Source organism: Rana temporaria, chromosome 11 (genome assembly GCF_905171775.1).
Source record: "Rana temporaria chromosome 11, aRanTem1.1, whole genome shotgun sequence".
NCBI classification, from domain to species: Eukaryota; Metazoa; Chordata; class Amphibia; order Anura; family Ranidae; genus Rana; species Rana temporaria.
The window spans coordinates 126,582,998-126,605,128 of record NC_053499.1 but is presented as its reverse complement, the minus strand read 5'-3'; the positions used below and the strand labels follow the sequence as shown (position 1 = coordinate 126,605,128).

Below are 22,131 nucleotides of genomic sequence, written 5' to 3'. Positions count from 1 at the left end.
CCTGCTGTCTGCTCTATTTTAATTTTATATTTTTTACTTTCTTTTACAGTTAACAGCAAGAGATGTGAGACTTGCTTATATATGGCATTATAATGTCTTTGGAAAATGTCCATCCAACTAAAAAAATTTGATCATTTTGGATCCTAGGGAGTAGGGATGAGCTTCGAGTTCGAGTCGAACTAATGTTCGACGCAAACATTGCCTGTTCGCCTGTTCGGCGAACAGCGAACAATTTGGGGTGTTCGCGGCAAATTCGAAAAGCCGTGGAACACCCTGTAAAAGTCTATGGGAGATATCTAAAGTGCTCATTTTAAAGGCTAATATGCAAGTTATTGTCATAAAAAGTGTTTGGGGACCTGGGTCCTGCCCCAGAGGACATGTATCAATACAAAAAAATGTTTTAAAAACTGAAGTTTTTCCGGGAGCAGTGATTTTAATAATGCTTAAAGTGAAACAATAAAAGTGAAATATTCCTTTAATTTTCGTACCTGGCGGGTGTGTATAGTATGCTTGTAAAATAGCGTTTGTTTCCCATGCTTAGAACTGTCCCTGCACTAAGTGTCATTTCTGAAAGAAAAAAAATTCATTTAAAATCACTCTATAATGAATTGTAGGCGAGGGCGGGGCCACCCATCACGTGACCCTGTCCCCCTCTGACGCAAGGGAAAACACAGGCTTTCCCAGTGATGTGACGGGTGACCCCGCCCCCACTGATGTAACGGCAAACCTGCGTTACATCTATGGGGCGGAGTCACATGCACGTCACTGGGAAAGCCTGCGTTTTCCCTTGCATCAGAGGGGGATGGGGTCACACCTACATAAGAGCTGTCACTAGCCGAAGCCGCGTCATTCCCGGGGTGTCTCCGGTGGAGACAGGTGATGTGCTGCGCTGGATGGACATCTCATCGCTGGATCCTGGACCTGGATGAAGAGGAGATCTTCTCATCGCTGGACCCCGGAGAGGAGATCACCCATCGCAGGATACCGACAGCGTTGGAGCGGAGACCGAGAGTGGATTACCTCCGCAGATTCCAATAAGCCCCCCGCCCGCAGACCCCCACAACCACCGGGCAAGGGTTGTTGGGATGAGGCTCTTGTCCCCATCAACATGGGGACATCCTCCCCATGTTCAGGGCATGCGGGCTGGTACGGTTCAGGAGGGGGGTTTGCACTCTTGTCCCCCCCCTCTTTTCCTGCGGCCTGCCAGGTTGCATGCTCGGATAAAGGGTCTGGTGTGGATTTTTGGGGGGAACTCCACGCCATTTTTTTTATTTGGGGTGAAGTTCCCCTTTAAATCCATACCAGACCTGAAGGGTCTGGAATGGATATTTGGGGGGGAACCCCACGTAATTTTTTTTTATTTGACATGGGGTTCCCCTTAATATCCATACCAGACCTGAAGGGCCTGGTAATTGAATTTGGGGGGACCCCCACGCTTTCTTATTTATGAATGACTTTTATCTGTATTGCTGGGAGCCGACAATTCATTATAGCCGCGAGTCAGTTTTAAATGACTGTTTTTTCCTTCAGAAATTACACTTTGTGCAGGGACAGTTCAAAGCACGGGAAACAAGCGCTACTCGGTATAAAATTTAAAAGAATATTTCACTTTTATTGTTTCACTTTAAGCATTATTAAAATCACTGCACCCGAAAAATGCCAATTTTTTAAAACTTTTTTTGCATTGATACATGTCCCCTGGGCAGGACCCAGGTCCCCAAACACTTTTTAGGACCATAACTTGCACATTAGCATTTAAAATTAGCACTTTAGATTTCAAACATTCGAGTCCCATACACTTTAACGGGGTTCTAAATAGGGTTGTCCCGATACCACTTTTTTAGGACGGAGTACAAGTACCGATACTTTTTTTCATGTACTCGCCGATACCGAATACCGATACTTTTAACATTGCATTTTAAACTTCAATTAAAGTCGTTGTAAACCCCACTTTTTGACTTTTACCTACAGGTAAGCCTATAATAAGGCTTACCTGTAGGTATAAAGAATATCTCCTAAACCTGTACTGATTGCAGCGGCGCATGCGCAGGGGAGATCCTCGGCTGAAGGGCCGGAATGAAATCTCACACGCGCATTCGCTGGAGTGACGTCATCGCCGCTCCAGCCAATCACAGCGCTGGAGCGGCGATACCCGGAAGACACGCCGAGTCAAGATGACATCTCGCTCGGCGTGGACCAGGTAAGTTCTCTTCTCCTCGTTCCAAAGTAAGTATTTCATAATGAGCTAGTATGCGGTGCATACTAGCTCATTATGGCTTTTGCCTTGCAGGTGTAAAAAAAAAAATTGTATATGCGGGTTTACAACCGCTTTAAGCACTATGGCCGTGATTCAGAAAGAAATGCCTATCTTTAGGCAGGCGTAGCGTATCTCAGATACGCTACACCGCCGTAACTTTGAGAGGCGAGAGAGAGGCAAGTCCCGTATTCAGAAAGAACTTGCGCCCAAAGTTAGGGCGGCGTAGTGTATATGGGCCGGCGTAAGCCCGCCTAATTCAAAATAGGCTGGTCGTGACCCCACGTAATTGACGCTCCTAACGAACGGCGCATGCGCCGTCCGTGAAAGTATCTCAGTGTGCATGCTCCAAATTACCCCGCACATAGTCAATGCTTTAGACGTGAACGTAACTTACGCACAGCCCTATTCGCGTATGACTTACGCAAACAACGTAAACGACGCAAAATTCGACGCTGTTCCGACGTCCATACTTAACAATGGCTACGCCTCATATAGCAGGGGTAACTTTACGCCGGAAAAAGCCTTACGTAAACGTCGTAAATCAATGCGCCGGGCGCACGTACGTTTCTGAATCGACGTATCTAGCTCATTTGCATATTCTATGCGTAAATCTACGGAAGCGCCCCTAGCGGCCAGCGTAAATATGCACACCAAGATACGACGGCGTAGGAGACTTACGCCGCTCGTATCTAGGCAACAGTGAGGCGTATCTGATTCTATGAATCAGGCGCAGAGATGCGATGCTCACACTCAGGCCGTGTACAGACGACCAAACATGTACGATGAAACCGGTCCGCCGGACCGTTTTCACCGTACATGTCTGCCCGGGGATTTCTGTATGGTGGCTGTACTCACCATCATACAGAAATCCGCGCGTAAACAATACGCGGGGCGTGGCCGCGCCGTCGCCGCGACGATGACGCAGCGATGTGGGCGGCCCTGCCAGTTCAATGCTTCCACGCATGCGTCGAAGTCATTCGATGCATGCGAGGGATGGCGGGCGCTCGGACATGTACGGTAGGTCTGTACAGACGACCGAACATGTCCGAGCGGGCAGGATTCCAGCGGGCTGTTTTAAAACAAGTCCAGAAATATTTGCCCGCTGGAAAAAGGCCCGGCGGGCAAATGTATGCTGGAATCCTGTCCGCTCGGGCCTACACACGACCGAACATGTTTCAGCAGACATGTTCGGTCGTGTGTACGGCCCATCAGAGTTACGACGGCGTATCTGGAGATATGCCGTCGTAACTCCTTTCTGAATCCGGGCCTATAGATGTAATACAGAATAACTGTCAGCGGGTGGCACTGTCCTCCTTAAGAGTTAATTCTCATCTTCTTATTCATGAGAAAAAGACAGCTTCTGGCAACTACAGTTCACATAGCTTGCAACTGTGATAGTGTGCACTACTGTAGACAGTTTTCAACTATTCATTCAGCTTGAATCACTTCACTTCACACAAGCTTACAGGGCTGCCTGCTACGATGTCCGCCCTGCTCGTTCTGCTCTCCTCCCATTCTCCGCCCGCTCTCTGCCCACTATTAGCACACTCTCAGGTCAGTCTCAGCCCCTCTCCGCCCACTCTCCACCCCTCTCATCATTTAGCAGCACAATCTCCGCCGCTCTCTCCACCCCTTCTCAGCCCCCACTCTCAGCACCCACTCGACGTGATGAAAAACAAATACCAGCAATTAGGATGATCTTTGCCGCTCAGTCTCCACCCCTTCTTAGCTGCCGCTCTCCGCCCCCTCTTTTCACCCGCTCGAGGTGGGGAAAACAAATACCAATGAGGACGATCTTTGCGCGTCTCTCCTCCCCCTCTCTGCACCCGCTCACCACCCACTCTCAGCCCGCTCGAGGTAAGGAAAATAAATAAATAATATATCGGCAGAGGCATCGGGAGCATTTGCCCGAGTACAAGTACTCGCACAAATGCTCAGTATCGGTCCCGATACTGATACTAGTTTCTGTTCGCAGGTTCTGGTGAAAACCGAACAGGGGGTGTTTGGCTCATCCCTACTAGGGAGATGTTAGAAGCCAATTGGTTATTTTATCCACCAGCAACTATACAAAAATGAAGTATTGAGTTTGGGTGAACTAAAAGTTGACCATAGAGATTATGCCTCGGACGTACACACGACCGGTTTTCCCGGCAGGAAAACTGCCATGACAGTTTTTCACCAGGAAAAATGGCCGTGTGTATGCCAAATTGTAGTTTTCCCCACAGGAAAACTGCCGCGAATCGCAGTGGGAAAAAAGAGATGTTCTTTTTTTTTTCTGCTGCCATTCCCGGCCTATGGGAAAAGCTGTGGTGGAGCATACACACGGCCGGGATTCCCGGCCAAAGCTCTCAATGCAGTTTTCCTGGCGGGAAAACCTCTAGTGTGTAGCAGGTTCTCGGTTTTCCCGGCGGACTTTATATTGCCGGGAATCCCGGTCGTGTGTACAGGGCTTAAAACTTTTTTTTTTTTGTGCCAGATTCTTCCTAAACAGAATCACTAGTCTGACCCTTTTCAATTTTTTCTTTTAACATGGAGGAACCTTTAAAATAAATTTCCGTTTTCAGGGACCCCCTGCTGATAGTTACTATATACAGCTAGCTTAGAGTATATTAGTGTGATAGTCAATGGGAAGAATGCTCCTTATATTTGTGGTCATTGGGAAGAATCCCCCATTACAGATAACGAAAAAGATCACTGTTGTCAATTCTTGCTCATCTGAGAGGTAGAAGGAACCCCTAGCAGCTTCTGGAGGAACCCTGATTGAAAATTGTTATTTAAGGGGAGGGAAGATGGAGCAGGCGCGTATCATGAAATGGGGTGTGGTTTAACCTCTTGACCACCTCGTCACGAGGATATACGTCGGCAGAATGGCACGGCTGGGCAAAGTGACGTATATATAAACTGAGGATTTTTTTTTTTGCTATATATTGTAGCACAGAAGTTTTTGCCACCTGAGTTACTGTGTAAATGTGTGATGTAATTTAAATAAGAGTTTGGCTCCCTCTAGCGTCCATTCTATTTAAAGGAACACTAAAGGTACGTTTTTTATTAGATCAATTGATTGCTCTAAGCTAGAGCATTTAAATATCACTTACCTCGTTTTTCCTTTTGACCTCCAAAATACAGTAATCCAGGTTTGAAAATGACATTTCCTGTCACTCCTCTTTTTGCTTTCCACCAGCATCTGAGCCGTTTTGCATGGTGGAAAGCAGAATGTGCTCACCCCCTCCCTATGACTACAGCCCTGCGTGAAGATGCTCTCTTATCCCTCACAGGCATGGAGGCTAAGCCTAATGGGAACTGTAGTTCCCATTAGGCCGTGATATGGCAAGAATGAATGTGCACCGCAAACCAGGAAGTCAGTGAGAATAATGATTCAGGAGTGACGGAGGTGAATAAAACAGCTTGATTTCAACAGGTATCAAACTAGTTATAATGCAAAACATTACTTTTTACTTTATCAGCTACTGTCAGACTTTAATTTAAGATGAAAATATTTTTGTCTTTACAACCCCTTTAATGTTATTAAGACTTTTGTTTGGTTTCATTAAGCCATGAAACAAAGCATTGTGGGAAATGTAGTGAAGGAGGAAGTGACTCATATGTTAAAACGTAGTCAGTAAACTACCTACCCACAATGCCGAGTTCACCTACCCACAAGCCCAAGACACAGAACAGCCTGCTGGGTAACCAGATAAAAAGGACAAGCGTGGCGTGTGTCCGGTCTCTTGGGACACCATTCAAAGCTTGCCTGCAGGGCAGTCGGTATGTGTGGCTGACAGACTCCGGGCTGGACGGAGGAATCGGTTGGCCTCTGAGGAGCTCCAGATCACAGCCAGTGGGACTGGTGTGCGGAGGGACCGGAGGATCCAAGATTTCTAAAGATTTCCTGCATTGCAGTTGCACCAGCCATCTGAGGGAGCAGCGTGGTGTGACAAGGCCAGCTAGGAACAGCTTGAGACACCCAGAGAAGAGCCTGGAAAGCATCTGAACCTGTGTTGGTGAGCGGGCACTTGCCCGGATAAATACAGTGCACTGTTACTATTTAAACTAGTTCCAGACTGTTGCTGGGATCAGTAGTCCCACAGGAGTAGCTCACTTAAACATAGACTGTGTATAGTACAACTTCAAGGTTGATTTACCAGTGTGTTCTATTTGCAAACTTTCAGATACCCGCATATCAGTTCTATTATTACTTTGCTGCCTACTAATTTCCTTATCTGGATTTACAAACAGTGCAGTATAATCTAACTAAGCTAGCTGAAGAGGAAGAAGAAAAGAGACTTTGCCATTTCCTATACAGCATCACAACTTTAGGTTCACAGAGCATAACAGTGTACTGAAATCTAGGGGGAGCCCTTGAGTACATTATATGGACAAATGTATTGTATTTCACTACTGCATGATGTTTAATACTTTTCTACAGGTGTGGTGTGTGCTCTGAGGGAGTGAGAAGGTGCTCAGTATCAGGGTTTTATCATATTGAGCATAAGTCCCACTCTTTGCCTGTTTGCATATGCTCTTAAAGTGACCATTGAGCTTTGGGTTTTGCATACACTTTGATTGTTATTGCTGTCATTCTTTACCCCCTGTGTCTAATGTGTTAAATAAGTTTCTTCAGTAAACTGTTTAAATGGTTAATTTACAACTTGCGTGAGACTCTATCTCTTACTACGATTTTGAGGGGGGGGGGGGTGCCCCTCAAAATCCAAAACAACACAGTCTGTAAATACCCTGATAATAAGTTACTGGTTGTTGAGGTAGCTGGCGGCCGCCAGTGTTAACTGCTTGCCGACCAGCCGCCGCAGTTTTACGGCGGCAGGTCGGCTCTGCTGGGTGAGATCACGTAGATCTACATAATTTCTCCCAGCAGCCAATAGGGGCGCGCTCCTGACTCCCGCGCGCGTGCCCGGCAGTCGCGATCACCGCCAGGCACCCGCGATCGCTCGTTACAGAGCGAGAACCGGGAGCTGTGTGTGTGTCCTGTCAGGGGAAAAATGCCTGACCATCTGTTCATACAATGTATGAACAGCGATCAGTCATTTCCCCTAGTGAGTCCATCCCCCCTACAGTTAGAACACACCCAGGGAACATACTTAACCTATTCCGGGCCCCTAGTTTTAACCCCTTCACTGCCAGTGTCATTTTTATAGTAATCAATGCATTTTTATAGCACTGATCGCTATAAAAATGCCAATGGTCCCAAAAATGTGTCAAAAGTGTCCGAAGTGTCCGCCATAATGTTGCAGTACCAAAAAAATATCGCTTATCGCTGCCATTACTTGTAAAAAAAAAAAAAATAACATAAAAATTCCATAAAACTACCCCCTATTTTGTAAACGCTATAACTTTTGCGCAAACCAATCAATAAATTTGTATATATATATATTTTTGGGGGATATTTATTATGGTAAAAAGTAAAAAATATTATTTTTTTTCAAAATTGTCGCTCTATTTTTGTTTATAGCGCAAAAACAAAAAAACGCAGAGGTGATCAAATACCACCAAAAGAAAGCTCTATTTGTGGGAAAAAAAGGACGCCAATTTTGTTTGGGAGCCACTTCGTACGACCGCGCAATTGTCAGTTAAAGTGACGCAGTGCCGAATCGGTAAAAAAAGTGCTCTGGTCTTTGACCAGCAATATGGTCCAGGGCTTAAGTGGTTAAGGACGCTGGCTAACACCAGAAGTTAATTTACCGTAGGCGTTCAGTACTAAAATACTGCATGATTTCATAAAAATAACTCATGCAGTATTTTAGTAGCTTTTTTTAGTGAATGGCAAAAAACTTTTTGAAAAATGTTGTACGGTATCTTACTGCAAGCTCAGATGCTTTGTGAATGGAGCCCATAAACATTTATTCCAGAACAAATCCAATGTAACAGTCTTCAGTATGATATTACTGTATATAACATAAAGCAACACTAACATAAAGAAACAAAGCTTATTTATAGTTTAATGTCATAGCTGTTGATACTACTGCTGGCAGATAGCTACTGTGTAAAATGTCCTAAAACCAGGGCTCAAGTCCTGCGGGAACGTGTGGGAACGGAGTTCCTGCACTTTTTTCACAGCAGGAACTCCCTTTGCAGGACTAGAGCAGCCGAGCCGCCCAAGCCAATCCTTCACTAAGCGGCCAGGAGACATTGCAGAGGTTTGCCGCGAGTTATCGCGGGATTTCGAAAGAATTTGCTTCTTTCTAAGTCCCGCGATAACTCGCGACAGACCTCGCAATGTCTCCTGGGAACAATGACAAAAGCTCCCAGGAGACATTGCGGCATCGAGGAAGTGACGGAATACCCGCACACTACCCGATGAATCCATATACAGGAAGCGCCCAGTAACATAAAGGATTACTAAGGTACAGTGGATCGAAGAAAAAAAAAACATGCGGTTTTAGTAATTATGCATATGAGCGTATCATTTTTTTTTGTTGGTGGGGGGGAGTGGATCTTGGGTGGGAGTTCCCACACTTTTTTCCCCAGGACTTGACCCCTGCCTAAAACTATAGAGAATAAATAGTTTCTTAACCCTCCTGGCGGTATTCCCAAGTCTGACTCGGGGTTAGATTTTTGTGCTAGGATCGGTAACCCCGAGTCAGACTCGGGCTTGCCTCGCTGGATCCACAGGCAGTGTTTTCTTACTGTGTCCCTGGATCCAGCGATGCCACCGCGCTGTGTGAGCGAGCGGGACCTCGCTCGATTCACACAGTGTCCTCCTGTGCCGCCGATCTCCGTTCCCTGCGACGTTACGACCCACGGGAGCGGAGAACGGCGCCAAATTCAAAAAGGTAAACAAACACATTACATACAGTATACTGTAATCTTATAGATTACAGTACTGTATGTAAAACATACACACCCCCCTTGTCCCTAGTGGTCTGCCCAGTGCCCTACATGTTCTTTTATATAATAAAAACTGTTCTTTCTAACTGCAAACTGTAGATCGTCCATAGCAACCAAAAGTGTCTTTTTATGTCAAAAGTGCTTTTAGACCAGCTAGAAAACAGCGATAATAAATTATAATCACTTGCAGAATTGAGCGATAGCGATTTGTGGGCAAATTCGTCATAAAAAAATAAAAGTAATGACAGCGACAATTCTGCAACTGAGCAAATTTCAGTGATTTTGAGTTGATTACATTATTGAATAATTTTTATTATAATTATATTATTATTTGTTATAATTATTTATAATTATTTATTATATTATAATTTATAATTTTGTTTTTTTTAAAAAATCATACCCGGGATCCCTACAATACTCTGGTTTGGACAGATTTAAGTGAGTTATTCCTAAGGCCTAGTACACACGAGAGGATTTATCCGCGGAAACGGTCCGGGGGACCGTTTCCGCGCATAAATCCTCTGGCGGATTTTGATCTCATTGTTGTACTAACCATGAGATCAAAATCCCCGCGGAATTCCGTCCGCGGTGACGTGTCGTGCCGTTGCCGCGATGATGACGCGGCGACGTGCGCGACGCTGTGATATAAGGACTTCCACGCATGCGTCGAATCATTACGACGCATGCGGGGGATGGATTCGGACGGATTGATCCGGTGAGTCTGTACAGACCAGCGGATCAATCCGTTGGACTGGATTCCAGCGGATCGATTTCTTAGCATGTCAAGAAATTTTGATCCGCTGGAAATCCATCCCCGGGGACAAAAATCCGAGGAAAAAGATCCGCTGGATCGTACACACCAGGGGATCTATCCGCTAAAACCGGTCCGCGGATCAATTCCAGCGGATCGATCCTCTCGTGTGTACGGGGCCTAAGAATTACAGGCCTACAGTATAAAACGCCAAATTTCCTTGCAAATAATGGTATCGCTTTCAGCACCTTTTTTCTGCAAGAATCACACCGCCGGGGAGGGTAAAGCAGCACTCCAGTCTCAGCAATTTGTGACCCATTTGCTCCATTAATAGTTTGTATTAGGTAGACTTGGGTAAACTTTGTTGTGCCATGGGGCTACTCAAATATCTGTTGGGTTCCCATCAAACCTTGAACCATTTGTGGGTGTAGTTTCTTTTGATTTCTGTCTCCCTGATGTCATCACCTCCTGATAAGCTTTTATAGCCATCCAAAAAGGCGAATGTTAGAGTGGCGGTTGCAAAAATTTACTGAAAAGTGTGAAATTTTATATTTTAAGTCACATTCACATTTTAGCAATTACTTTCAGTGTGTTACATTGCATTAAGGCAGCCTGTTTGTTTATGAATGGGCTGCTAATGCACCACAATGTGTGTGAATCCACATAAACCCTTTTTTAGCAATGTACAATATGTGTGTGGTACTGGGGTGAGTAGTGCATTATACTGTACTATACAGTGCATTGCAGCGCCATTTACAGTGCCTTGAAAAAGTATTCATACCCCTTGAAATTTTCCACAATATGTTATGTTACAACCAAAAATGTAAATGTGTTTTATTGGGATTTTATGTGAGAGACCAACACAAAGTGGCACATAATTGTAAAGTGGAAGGAAAATAATAAATGTTTTTCAATTTTATTTACAAATAAATATCTGAAAAGTGTGGCATGCATTTGTATTCTGCCCCCTTTACTTTGATACTCCTAACTATAATCTAGTGGAAGCAATTGCCTTCAGAAGTCACCTAATTAGTAAATAGAGTCCATCTGTGTGTAATTTAATCTCAGTATGTTCTGTGAAGCCCTCTGATGTTTGTTAGAGAACCTTAGTGAACAAACAGCATCATGAATGCCAGACATGTCAGGGATAAAGTTGTGGAGAAGTTTAAAGCAGGGTTAGGTTATAAAAAAAAAATATCCCAAGCTTTCAACATCTCACAAAGCACTGTTCAATCCATTATCCAAGAATGAAGAGTATGGCACAACTGCAAACCTGGTATTTATTCCTCAGCATGGTAGTGAAGTATTTTTGGATATGTTTGCACTAAACCTTTACTCTTGTATTGTTTTGGATGGACATTTTCATTGGATCTAGCAGTTGATTCACAATTAATACCACATTTAACCACATCCCACCAATCCAGGATTTTTTTCAGTGATGCAGTCTACTACTAGGGTTACTTTCACACGAAGGTGCTTTACATGCGCTATATCGCTAAAAATAGCACCTGCAAAGCACCTCTCTTGTCACTCCAGTTTAAAAGCCTGAGGGCTTTCACACTGGAGCGTTGCGCTGGTAGGACGCTAGAAAAAGTCCTGCAAGCAGCATCTTTGAGGCACTTTAGGAGCGGTGTATACACCGCTCCTAAAGTACAGAACCCCTACCCATTGAAAAAGCGCAGCGGTAAATGGGAAAGCGCCACTTTAAACAAAAACAATATTATAGTACAAAAAGCATAACATTTGTTCACCTGTTAAACAGGTTCTGTTTTTTTTCATAAATTGCTGCAGGACATTACCAAAAAATGTGTAGGTAAGTACCAGTCTTAGTGCCGCACCTGAGACACATGTCAGACACGTTACGGTAAATGATAGCTAACCTTTTCGGGGGTAGTAAACACAGTGAATGAGCTTTAGCTGGAGGAACTGATTGCTAGCAGAGATCCTGGTAGAAACAAATTGTAACAGGCAGTCCTCCCAATTGTCCTTAGACAGCGATGGCAGGTCTGATTATCATTTCCGATAAAGAGAGGACATCCTAGGTATGGTCAAGGGAGACATTTGAGAGTATAGCAAAGACAAGGAATCAGGTTTAACTTTAGTTCTTTTATATTGTTTGGCAATTGAAATATACTGGACCATAGCACTTCTACTCTTCCTCCGTGGTTTTTGTTTTTAGAATATCTTCCCAGTAAATGTCATGAAGTATGGAGTGTATAGATAAAGTGTGATCAAAAAATGGCGCCCTATTGAATCACACCTCTGCGCTCAAGACAAAGACAATAATAGTAATCACAGCTGCTGTTCTAAAGATATCAATGTGAAAAAAATATATAACGTGTTTTAAACCAATAAACCACAAAATTATATACAAACAGCGCTCTAGTGTGTGTGAATCACACTGTGATATGGTGATAAGTAGATAAATAATATTCAATATAAATGCAAATGAATCAAAAACCCGTGATAAAAGTGTTCATAGAAAAACATAAAGTTCATGGAGGAGCTAAAAGGAAAAAATGTTTCTTTGCTTCTTTCAAGGTGTAAAATGTTCAAAATATATTCAAAATAATCTTCCACCACACCCGATGTGAAACAATAGTGAATCCTCCACCACTAGAAATGGCCACTCACCAGAACAATATGCCTAGCACTCTCGTGTTTTGGCACAGAAGTTTTGTTATAGTTAGTTTAAATCAGCAGGCGAGCTTCCATTTCCAGACAGATGGACAGATAAAATCCTCAAAAATGAAAAGAGTGTAACATAGTGTGATACCATCAAAGCAATTTTAATCACAAACCACAAACAAAATCTTCAAAAAGTGCACTCACACAGTGCCAAAATTAAAAAAGCGTGATAAATACACATCAAAGATTCCTCAGTATTGTGCGGCTGAAATACAATGGTCTCGGCGGACCCCAAATTGAACCAGGCAACTCACACCACTCGATCACCACTCGTTCCCCACACTGTATTGAAAGTAAACTGAAGCTGGCGTGAAGAGAAACCGGACGCCGGTCACTGGCGAGCAAACATACGACTGGCCTGTCTTCTCACGTTAGCAATTGGTCACTGATCAGATGATAACCAAGCTCCCGACATGTTTCGTCGTAAAATTTGACTTAATCATGGGATGGTTAAGTGATGATTAAGTCAAATTTTACGACGAAACATGTCGGGAGCTTGGTTATCATCTGATCAGTGACCAATTGCTAACGTGAGAAGACAGGCCAGTCGTATGTTTGCTCACCAGTGACCGGCGTCCGGTTTCTCTTCACGCCAGCTTCAGTTTACTTCCAATACAGTGTGGGGAACGAGTGGTGATCGAGTGGTGTGAGTTGCCTGGTTCAATTTGGGGTCCGCCGAGACCATTGTATTTCAGCCGCACAATACTGAGGAATCTTTGATGTGTATTTATCACGCTTTTTTAATTTTGGCACTGTGTGAGTGCACTTTTTGAAGATTTTGTTTGTGGTTTGTGATTAAAATTGCTTTGATGGTATCACACTATGTTACACTCTTTTCATTTTTGAGGATTTTATCTGTCCATCTGTCTGGGAATGGAAGCTCGCCTGCTGATTTAAACTAACTATAACAAAACTTCTGTGCCAAAACACGAGAGTGCTAGGCATATTGTTCTGGTGAGTGGCCATTTCTATTGGTGGAGGATTCACTATTGTTTCACATCGGGTGTGGTGGAAGATTATTTTGAATATATTTTGAACATTTTACACCTTGAAAGAAGCAAAGAAACATTTTTTCCTTTTAGCTCCTCCATGAACTTTATGTTTTTCTATGAACACTTTTATCACAGGTTTTTGATTCATTTGCATTTATATTGAATATCAAGTATGGAGTGTAGCTTAGTAAAGTTGGCTGTTTTTAAGTTTAATGTTTTTGTACAACCTTCCTGTCTCACTTTACTATAATTTATTTATTTAGTGAATGTAATTACCCTGTGATTGCTGTTACCCAAGTTATCCCATACTTCCATGTTTGCAGTCAACTCTGTGTTGTTTGTACAGTAATTAGCAGGCCTAGCAGAGCATTATTTTTAGTTGGGGCAGCCACCAACTGACATATTCAATAAATGACAAGCCTTAGATGAGTGAACTGTTCCGTCTGCCCAGTCAATATCCACATAATTTAATTCCCTGTGATAATAACATCACCCTGCTTCGCCACTATTTCTACCTGTGAGCGGAGATCGCTCTCTTTTTTATCCTTCTGGTTAGGGAGCCTGTAGAATACACCCACTATTAATTTCCCATTTGTTGTTTTCCCCTTGAAGCTTCAGCCACAGGGATTTCACACTTTCCCTTGCCCATTTGTAATGTCATTCCCTATGTTCACTATCAACTTACTTTTGACATACATGCACACCCCATCCCCGCTTATATCTACACTGTCCCTTCGGTACAGGGAGTACTCTAGGATAGTTCCAAGCCAGTCATATGAGCTGTCAAACCAGGTTTCTGATACTCCCAGAATCAACCGATGGACGTACCTACAGACGATCGTTTTTTTCTATAGGTTTTTTATCCATCAGATAATTTTAAAACAAGTTCCTATTTTTTTAACCTATGGATAAATAACCGATGGGGCCCACACACAATCGGTTTGGTCTGATGAAAAAAAACGGTCCATCAGACCGTTTTCATCAGACTAACCTATCGTGTGTACGCAGCATTAGAGGGACACTCTAATGGGGACACCTGATGTAAGGGAGCACTGAGATGGGAACACCTGATGTAAGGGGAGCACTCTAATGGGGAAACTTGATGTAAGGGGGCACTCTGATGGGGACGCCTGATGTAAGGGGCGCAATGAAAATTCACAATAAATATTATTGTAATGCTATGAAAATTATATTGACCGGACATACTTGAAATGTAATTCCATACCCTTGGCATTCATTGTGGGTGTCTAATAAGGAATTAAACTGAACAAGCAGGGGGCTACTTGCATCTGGGGCTCTTTCTCTAAGTGGGGCTTTTTCGATAAGTGGAAGCACTTCAGCGAATGCACAAAGCGATAAAATCTAAAATTATCTTGCTATTCATAATACAGGTATACTTTTTTTTTTTTTAAAGTTTCGGTTTCCTCCCCTTTCGAAAATGCACTCTCTACCACTCCTTCTGACAGCTGGGTCTTCTATCCTTAAACTGTCTTTCCTTCACCCCTCTTCTCCATCCCACACCCTATATATATCGCCCTTACTTCCGTCCTCTCCTTATTACTGCACTCACCAACTCATGCTAATTCTAAAGTCAAACGCCCAATGCTCCAAATCACTGGGGCATGTCCCCTCATATAAATCGCATTCCCACATTACCTTCCTCACCCTTCTGCTTCTCCTATCCTCTGATGATGTCTCCCCAAACCCTGGGACCCCTACATCTAACTGTGCTCAACGCACCCATTACCCTACACCCTCTGGATGCAGCCGCAATGCACACAATCTAGTTCCCATTTCTCTTCTTCCCAAGACCAGACTCCCTTTCTCTTGCGCCCTTTTGAACGCTCACTCTGTCTGTAACAAACTCACGTCCCTCCACGATCTCTTTATCGCTAACTCATTTAATCTACTCGCCATTACTGAAACCTGGCTTCACAAATCCGACACTGCGTATTCTGCTGCTCTATCCCACACTGGTTTTCTTTGGACTCACTCCCCCAGACCCAGTGGACGCAAAGGAGGGGGTGTTGGAATCCTTTTAGCCCCACATAGCACCTTTCAGGCACTTCACCCACCTCCCTCTCTGTCACTCTCCTCATTTGAGGCGCATTGCATTCGTCTCTTCTCCCCAGTTTCTCTAAGGATAGCTGTGATCTACCGGCCCCCTGGTCCAGTATCCTCCTTTCTCAATGATTTCTCTGCCTGGCTACCCTACTTTCTCTCTTCTGAAATCCCCACAACCATTCTTGGCGACTTCAACATCCCTACTAATGCTAACACTTCTGCAACTTCCAAACTTCTCAGTCTAACCTCCTCTTTTGACCTGAAGCAATGGATACATGCTCCTACTCACTCTGAAGGCAATACCCTTGACCTTGTCTTTTCCCACCTATGCACTCCATGCAACCTCTCCATCTATCCTTACCCCCTCTCTGATCACTACCTTATTAATTTCACTCTCTCCCTCTCCTCTGTCTCCTCTCCCTCCAAATGCCTAACAGTCACTCATAGAAATCTTCATCATATCAACCCTTCTCTCCTATACTCTGTGACTGACCACCTCTATTACAAAATCGTACCCCTTTCCTGCACTGACCTAGATACTTCTGTCTACAACACTTCACTTCTAGCATCACTGGACAGACTGGCCCCCCTCACTACACGCAGAATAAGGCCCCGTCCCCCTTCAATCCTGGCAAACAGATGATACTACAAGTCTGAAAAAACACAGCCGTGCTCTCGAGCGCCAGTGACACAAGAGTAAGTCCCAGGAAGACTTCGTCCAGTATAAATCTGCCCTCCAAATATACAATTCCATCCTCCTCGCTGCCAAGCAGACCTATTTCATCACCCTCATTAAAAACGTATCATCCCGTCAACTCTTCTCTACCTTCAACTCTCTCCTCCGTCCTCCATTGCCTCCACCCACTAACTCACTCACCGCCCAGGAGATTGCCAATTACTTCAAACAGAAGATTGATACAATTCGCAAGGAGATCTCTACTGTTCAGACACCCTCCACACTTCACACCTCATGCACACAGGTACAGTCATTACTTCCCTCTTTCAACCCCACCGCTACAGACAAGGTTGCTAAATTACTTTCTAACGTCCATCTTACCTCCTGCGCTCTGGATCCTGTTCCCTCACAAATGCTACGTTCACCCTCTGGCTCTATTCTACACTCTCTAACCCACATCTTCAATCTCTCCCTCTCTTCTGGCATCTTCCCTAACTCTTTGAAACATGCACTAGTCAGCCCCATACTTAAAAAGCCCTCACTGGACCCATCCAATCTTGACAACCTATGCCCCATCTCCTTGCTCCCCTTTTTATCCAAACTCTTTGAACGTCTAGTCTACAACCGACTGAGCGTCCACCTTGCTGATAATAACCTTCAGTCTGGATTTCGTCCTCAACATTCCACAGAAACTGCTCTCCTAAAACTAACAAACGATATAATAACGGCCAAAACTAAGGGACACTATTCTGTGCTCCTACTCCTGGACCTCTCTGCCACCTTCGATACGGTTGACCACCCACTCCTCCTCAAAAAACTCAACACCTTTGGTCTCCGTGACTGTACTCTTCGCTGGTTCTCTACCTACTTATCCAACCGCACCTTCAGCGCTACTTACAACTCTACTTCCTCCTCTCCTCTTCCATTCTCTATTGGGGTCCCCCAAGGTTCTGTTCTTGGACCTCTCCTATTTTCAATCTACACCTCCTCCCTGGGTCAGCTGTTAGCTTCCCACGGCTTCCAATACCACCTTTACACTGATGACACTCAAATCTATTTCTCTACCCCTCAACGGACTTCTTCATTTTCCTCACGTATCACTAATTTACTATCAGATATATCACTTTAGATGTCATACCACTTCCTCAAACTCAATCTATCCAAAACAGAACTTATAATTTTCCCTCCCCCACGTGCCTCTTCCCCTCTGATCTCTCTGTCAAAATTGATGGCACAACTATCAGCCCATCCCCACATGTCAAGGTCCTAGGAGTTGTCCTGGACTCTGAACTGTCCTTTAAGCCTCACATTCAATCACTGTCCAAATCTTGCCGCCTCAACCTTCGCAACATCTCCAAAATACGCCCCTTTCTAACCAATGACACCACAAAGCTCTTAATTCACTCACTGGTCATCTCTCGCCTTGATTACTGCAACTCCCTCCTCATTAGCTTACCTCTGCATACTCTAACCCCCCTTCAGTCCATCATGAATGCTGCGGCCAGACTCATCCACCTTACCAACCGCTCTGTCTCTGCTACTCCTCTCTGTCAATCCCTCCACTGGCTTCCGCTCTCACACAATGAATTAAATTCAAACTACTAACAATTACCTACAAAGCCATCCACAACTCTGCCCCCAGCTACATCACTGACCTACTATAGGTAGATTCAGGTAGATGTGCCTACACTTACGGCGGCGTAGCTTAGCGTGTTTAGGCTACGCCGCCGTAAGTTAGCTAGGCAAGTACATGATTCACAATGTACTTGCCTGCTAAGTTACGGCGGCGTAGCCTAAAGCGGGCGGGCGTAAGGGCGCCAAATTCAAATGTGTGTAAGGGGGGCGTGTTTTATGTTAATAAGGCTTGACTTTACGTTTTTCTATTTACTGCGCATGCGCCGGGCGCCTACATTTCCCAGTGTGCATTGCGGCTAAGTACGCCGCACGGGCCTATTGATTTCGACGTGGACGTAAACAACGTAAATCACTATTCGCGGACGACTTACGCAAACGACGTAAAAATGTTGAATCTCGAAACGGGAACGGCGGCCATACTTTAACATTACTATTCCATCTAATAGATGGAATAACTTTAGGCCTGATAATGGCTTACGGAAACAGCGTAAATGTACTGCGGCGGCCGGGCGTACGTTCGTGAATCGGCATATCTACTAATTTACATATTCTACGCCGACCGCAATGGAAGCGCCACCTAGCGGCCATCCGAAATATTGCAACCTAAGATAGGACGGCGCAAGCCGTCGTATCTTAGATATGTTTAAGCGTATCTCTGTTTGAGCATACACTTAAACATAGGTCGGCGAAGATTCTGAGTTAGGTCGGCTTATCTACTGATAAGCCGGCCTAACTCTTACTGAATCTACCTACTAGTCTCTAAATACCAACCTAATCGTTCTCTTCGTTCTTCTCAAGACCTCCTACTCTCTTGCTCTCTCATCACCTGCTCCCATGCTCGTCTCCAGGACTTTTCCAGAGCCTCTCCAAGCCTATGGAACTCCTTACCCCAATCTATCCGCCTATCTCCTTCTCTATTAGCTTTTAGAGGATCCATGAAAACCCTCCTCTTCAGAGAAGCCTACCCTTCCCACACCTAACAACTGTATTTTCATTTGAGTCCATCTGATCATCCCCCACAACTACTACCCTTTGTTCCACTTGACCCTCCCTTCTAGATTGTAAGCTCTAACGAGCAGGGCCCTCTGATCCCTCCTGTATTGATTTGTATTGTGACTGTACTGTCTTCCCTGATGTAAAGCGCTGCGCAAACTGTTGGTCCTATATCAATCCTGTATAATAATAATAATAAAATAACTAATCATCAGATATTCTACCAGTGCTAAGTGTATAGGCTGTGAATTGAATAGGCATACATTTACTTTACCCTTATTTTTTTGTTCAGGTAACATCAATTGTGACACTGACTGCAGTTTTTATAACCTGGAAAGGGCTCTAAACCTGTCAAGTTTTCAGCCTGATGAACGTCCAGTTAGCAACTGGAAAAATGTCTGTATGGTTCAACTGGATTTTCTCTTGTATACTGTCGTCGAACTGGTAAGACCACTTTGTAAATTTTAGGAGTATCTTATTATAAGCAAGTTTAAAGTATAACTAAAGGCTCAACTTTTTTTTTTCTTGTTTCGTGTTGCACAGAGTGGAGAAAACCTGTCAGTTTTATTATTGCTGTTTGTGTTCCCATTAGAGAGATTACCCTCTTTTTTTGACTTTGTCATGAAAAGTGAAAGTAAAAGAAAACCCAAAAATTTGGGTTGGCACCAGAACAGGCATAGAAGGGAAATCTTTCAATGGGATCACTAGTTCTGCTGGTGACATGCCGAGATTTCCTGACTTTGGAGGGATTTTTCTTTGACGTCTTGTTTTGGCTATGGGACAAGGAGTAAAGGTGAATCTCCCCAGTGGGAAACAGATGGCAAAAAACTGACAGGTATATTAGAAATATTAGAAAATTTAAATACTGATCCCCAGTGCAGGCTCTCAGGATCCAAGTCACCTCCTGTAGCACTGCACAAAGTATAATGGCAGCAGCAGTCTATGGTCAGCACTCTTTCCTGGGCAGCACAGCATCAGATAGCTCCAGCAAACTCTGGCCACACACCACTGTTGCCCCTTCACTGCAAGCTTGTGGTGCTCTCTCTCTCCTTCCCTCTCTGAAGCCTCCATAGTCTCCACTCTCCACTTCTACTTTCTCTGTGGCATCAGCCAATCGCCGGCACTGCCCTCCAGGCCCCACCAAGATGGCTGCCCCCTGCACTGAAGACACTCCATAGATGATCAATGCAAAGTGGTCTCCTTAAAGATGGCTACTGCACTTCTGCAATAATGAATATTCAGTTTAACCCTGTCCACACGGCAGAAGCATAATACAGCAACAACAAAGGGAGAAGTTCCACAGCAATTATCAGCTACAGTCCAGGTTACAGTCTCGTAACTAAAACCACCACTAAATAGCTACAACACATTTCCTCCAGATAGCTGGACCCCACATGAAAACAGAGGCCAACAATTGCTTGATGTGGGTACTCACAGAATGTTGAATCCTGCACATCCAATGCCCATTACATGTGCACTTGCATCCTCTCATTCATTTCCAGGACCTGAGCAAGCTACTCCAAAAACAGCTGTTATGTGTGGCACCCTCAAGCCAAGGACCAGTGGATATAGGGAACAGGCAGAGCTTTCAATAGTCCCGTGAAAGGTATACAAATATTATGTAAAGAAAGCTGGAGTACCCACATCAAGCAGTTATTGACCTGTGTATCCATGTGGGTTCTAACTATCTTGTGAGTGTTGTTTTATTTAAGCGCTATGGTGATAGTTAGTTATCAAGGACATTCCTGGACACAATCAATGTGAGTGCATTGGGGTGAAAAATCAATATCAAGTTTGAAAGGAAAACCTTTATCAAAAGTTAGCGTTGGACCTTGATCTGTTTTAAAAAGTGACACATTTTTATTGTATGCAGTCAGATGCACATTGTACTAAAAACCTAAATTTTCATAGTTTTTCTCTACTTTCCTGTTACAGCGGTTGTGCATATACACCAGAGTTTGACCCTGTGCATTCTGTAATTAGCTGTCAGCAAGGGTCCTTGTCAGACACTCTCTTTAAGAAAAATGGAGAGAGCAGCACAAAACAGCATAGTGTGATGAGAGTTCTTAAATAAAAGGAGCAGAAATGCACTCACAAGCTATATTAAAAAGACAAAAACCATCAAGCCTTGGTAAAATTAGCATGTAATTTTACCACATTTCACTAAGCTCTGGGGAAACTTTCCTTTCAAAGTAAATAGCCTCATTCATTGTCTTTAGTAAATCAACTCATTACCCAGCTGGCTTAGGTATATGTCTATGGGTTGGGTATGAGTCTACACAGACATAGGGTGCTGTCACCTTCAATTGCTGCAACTGGAGTAATTATAAATAGAGGTGTTAACTCATTAATCTGATCGGGACAGGTAGGGGTTTGAATATGGATATGCTAGATCTATTGTAATGTGAATGCCTACTGTAAATGCGGACAGAATCTCGTTTATGCTATTATGTTTGAATCATTTCTAATGATCTTCACTGATTTTCTACAGAATATGAATCAACAGACTATTATCACATACATATGGTTCACTATGGTAAGCCACTAAACCTTTTTTCCTTTTCACCTGTGAAATGGTTCCAATAATTTAACATGTTTTCCAACTCTGCCTGTAATGAAAAGATAAGCATAGTGTATATATTTGTAATGTGTTTGGAGTGAGATGAGAATAATTAAAGTAACTCTTATCAACACACAGGTAAAAAAAATGTGGATCATTCATAAATGAAAGTAAATAAATTGCTTAAATTTAGTCTAATTTGTTGATTATTCAACAAAAGACACTTCACTTTGAAACGACTAATCGTTTTCTTTCATAATAACTATTTGGTGGTGAGGAGGGGGTAGAAAAGGATTTTAGGGGAGTTTGTTAGAGGTACAGACGGCCTGGCAAGCCATGTATAGATATTGGTTGTGGAGGAGTGAGTGACCTTATGATTGTTGAATGTATTTGAGGAGAAATGTAAATTGCCATTGCTTGGTGGTATTGGCAGAAGAGGAAAGAGGCACTGTGGGTCTTGGGAGGGAAAAAATAGTGGTGGGACAAAGTAGGGAAAGTGAAAGGGGAGAAGACAGATAAGGGAGAGAGGAAAGGGTTGGAAGAAAAGGGAAGAAGGAGAAGGAAATAGAGAGCAAGTAGAGTGGTGAGGCGGGGCAGAAGGGAAAGAATAGGGTAGAGAGGACATGAATCTTGCAGGGAAGTGCTTATAAGAGTAGGAATTGGGAGTCCATA

At 43.7% G+C, this 22,131-nt stretch overlaps 1 protein-coding gene across 2 annotated transcripts in view; it reads left to right on the top strand.

Annotated features, from left to right (window-relative positions):
• Positions 1-22,131, top strand: part of LOC120917644 (5-hydroxytryptamine receptor 3A-like) — a 51,997-nt gene that overhangs the window by 6,925 nt on the left and 22,941 nt on the right. For both annotated transcript variants that reach the window (XM_040329093.1, XM_040329092.1), the window contains exons 2-3: positions 19,192-19,343; positions 21,391-21,435. In XM_040329093.1, the coding sequence (XP_040185027.1) occupies positions 19,302-19,343; positions 21,391-21,435 (87 nt within the window). In that variant the 5' untranslated portion in view covers positions 19,192-19,301. The remainder of the gene's footprint in view (positions 1-19,191; positions 19,344-21,390; positions 21,436-22,131) is intronic.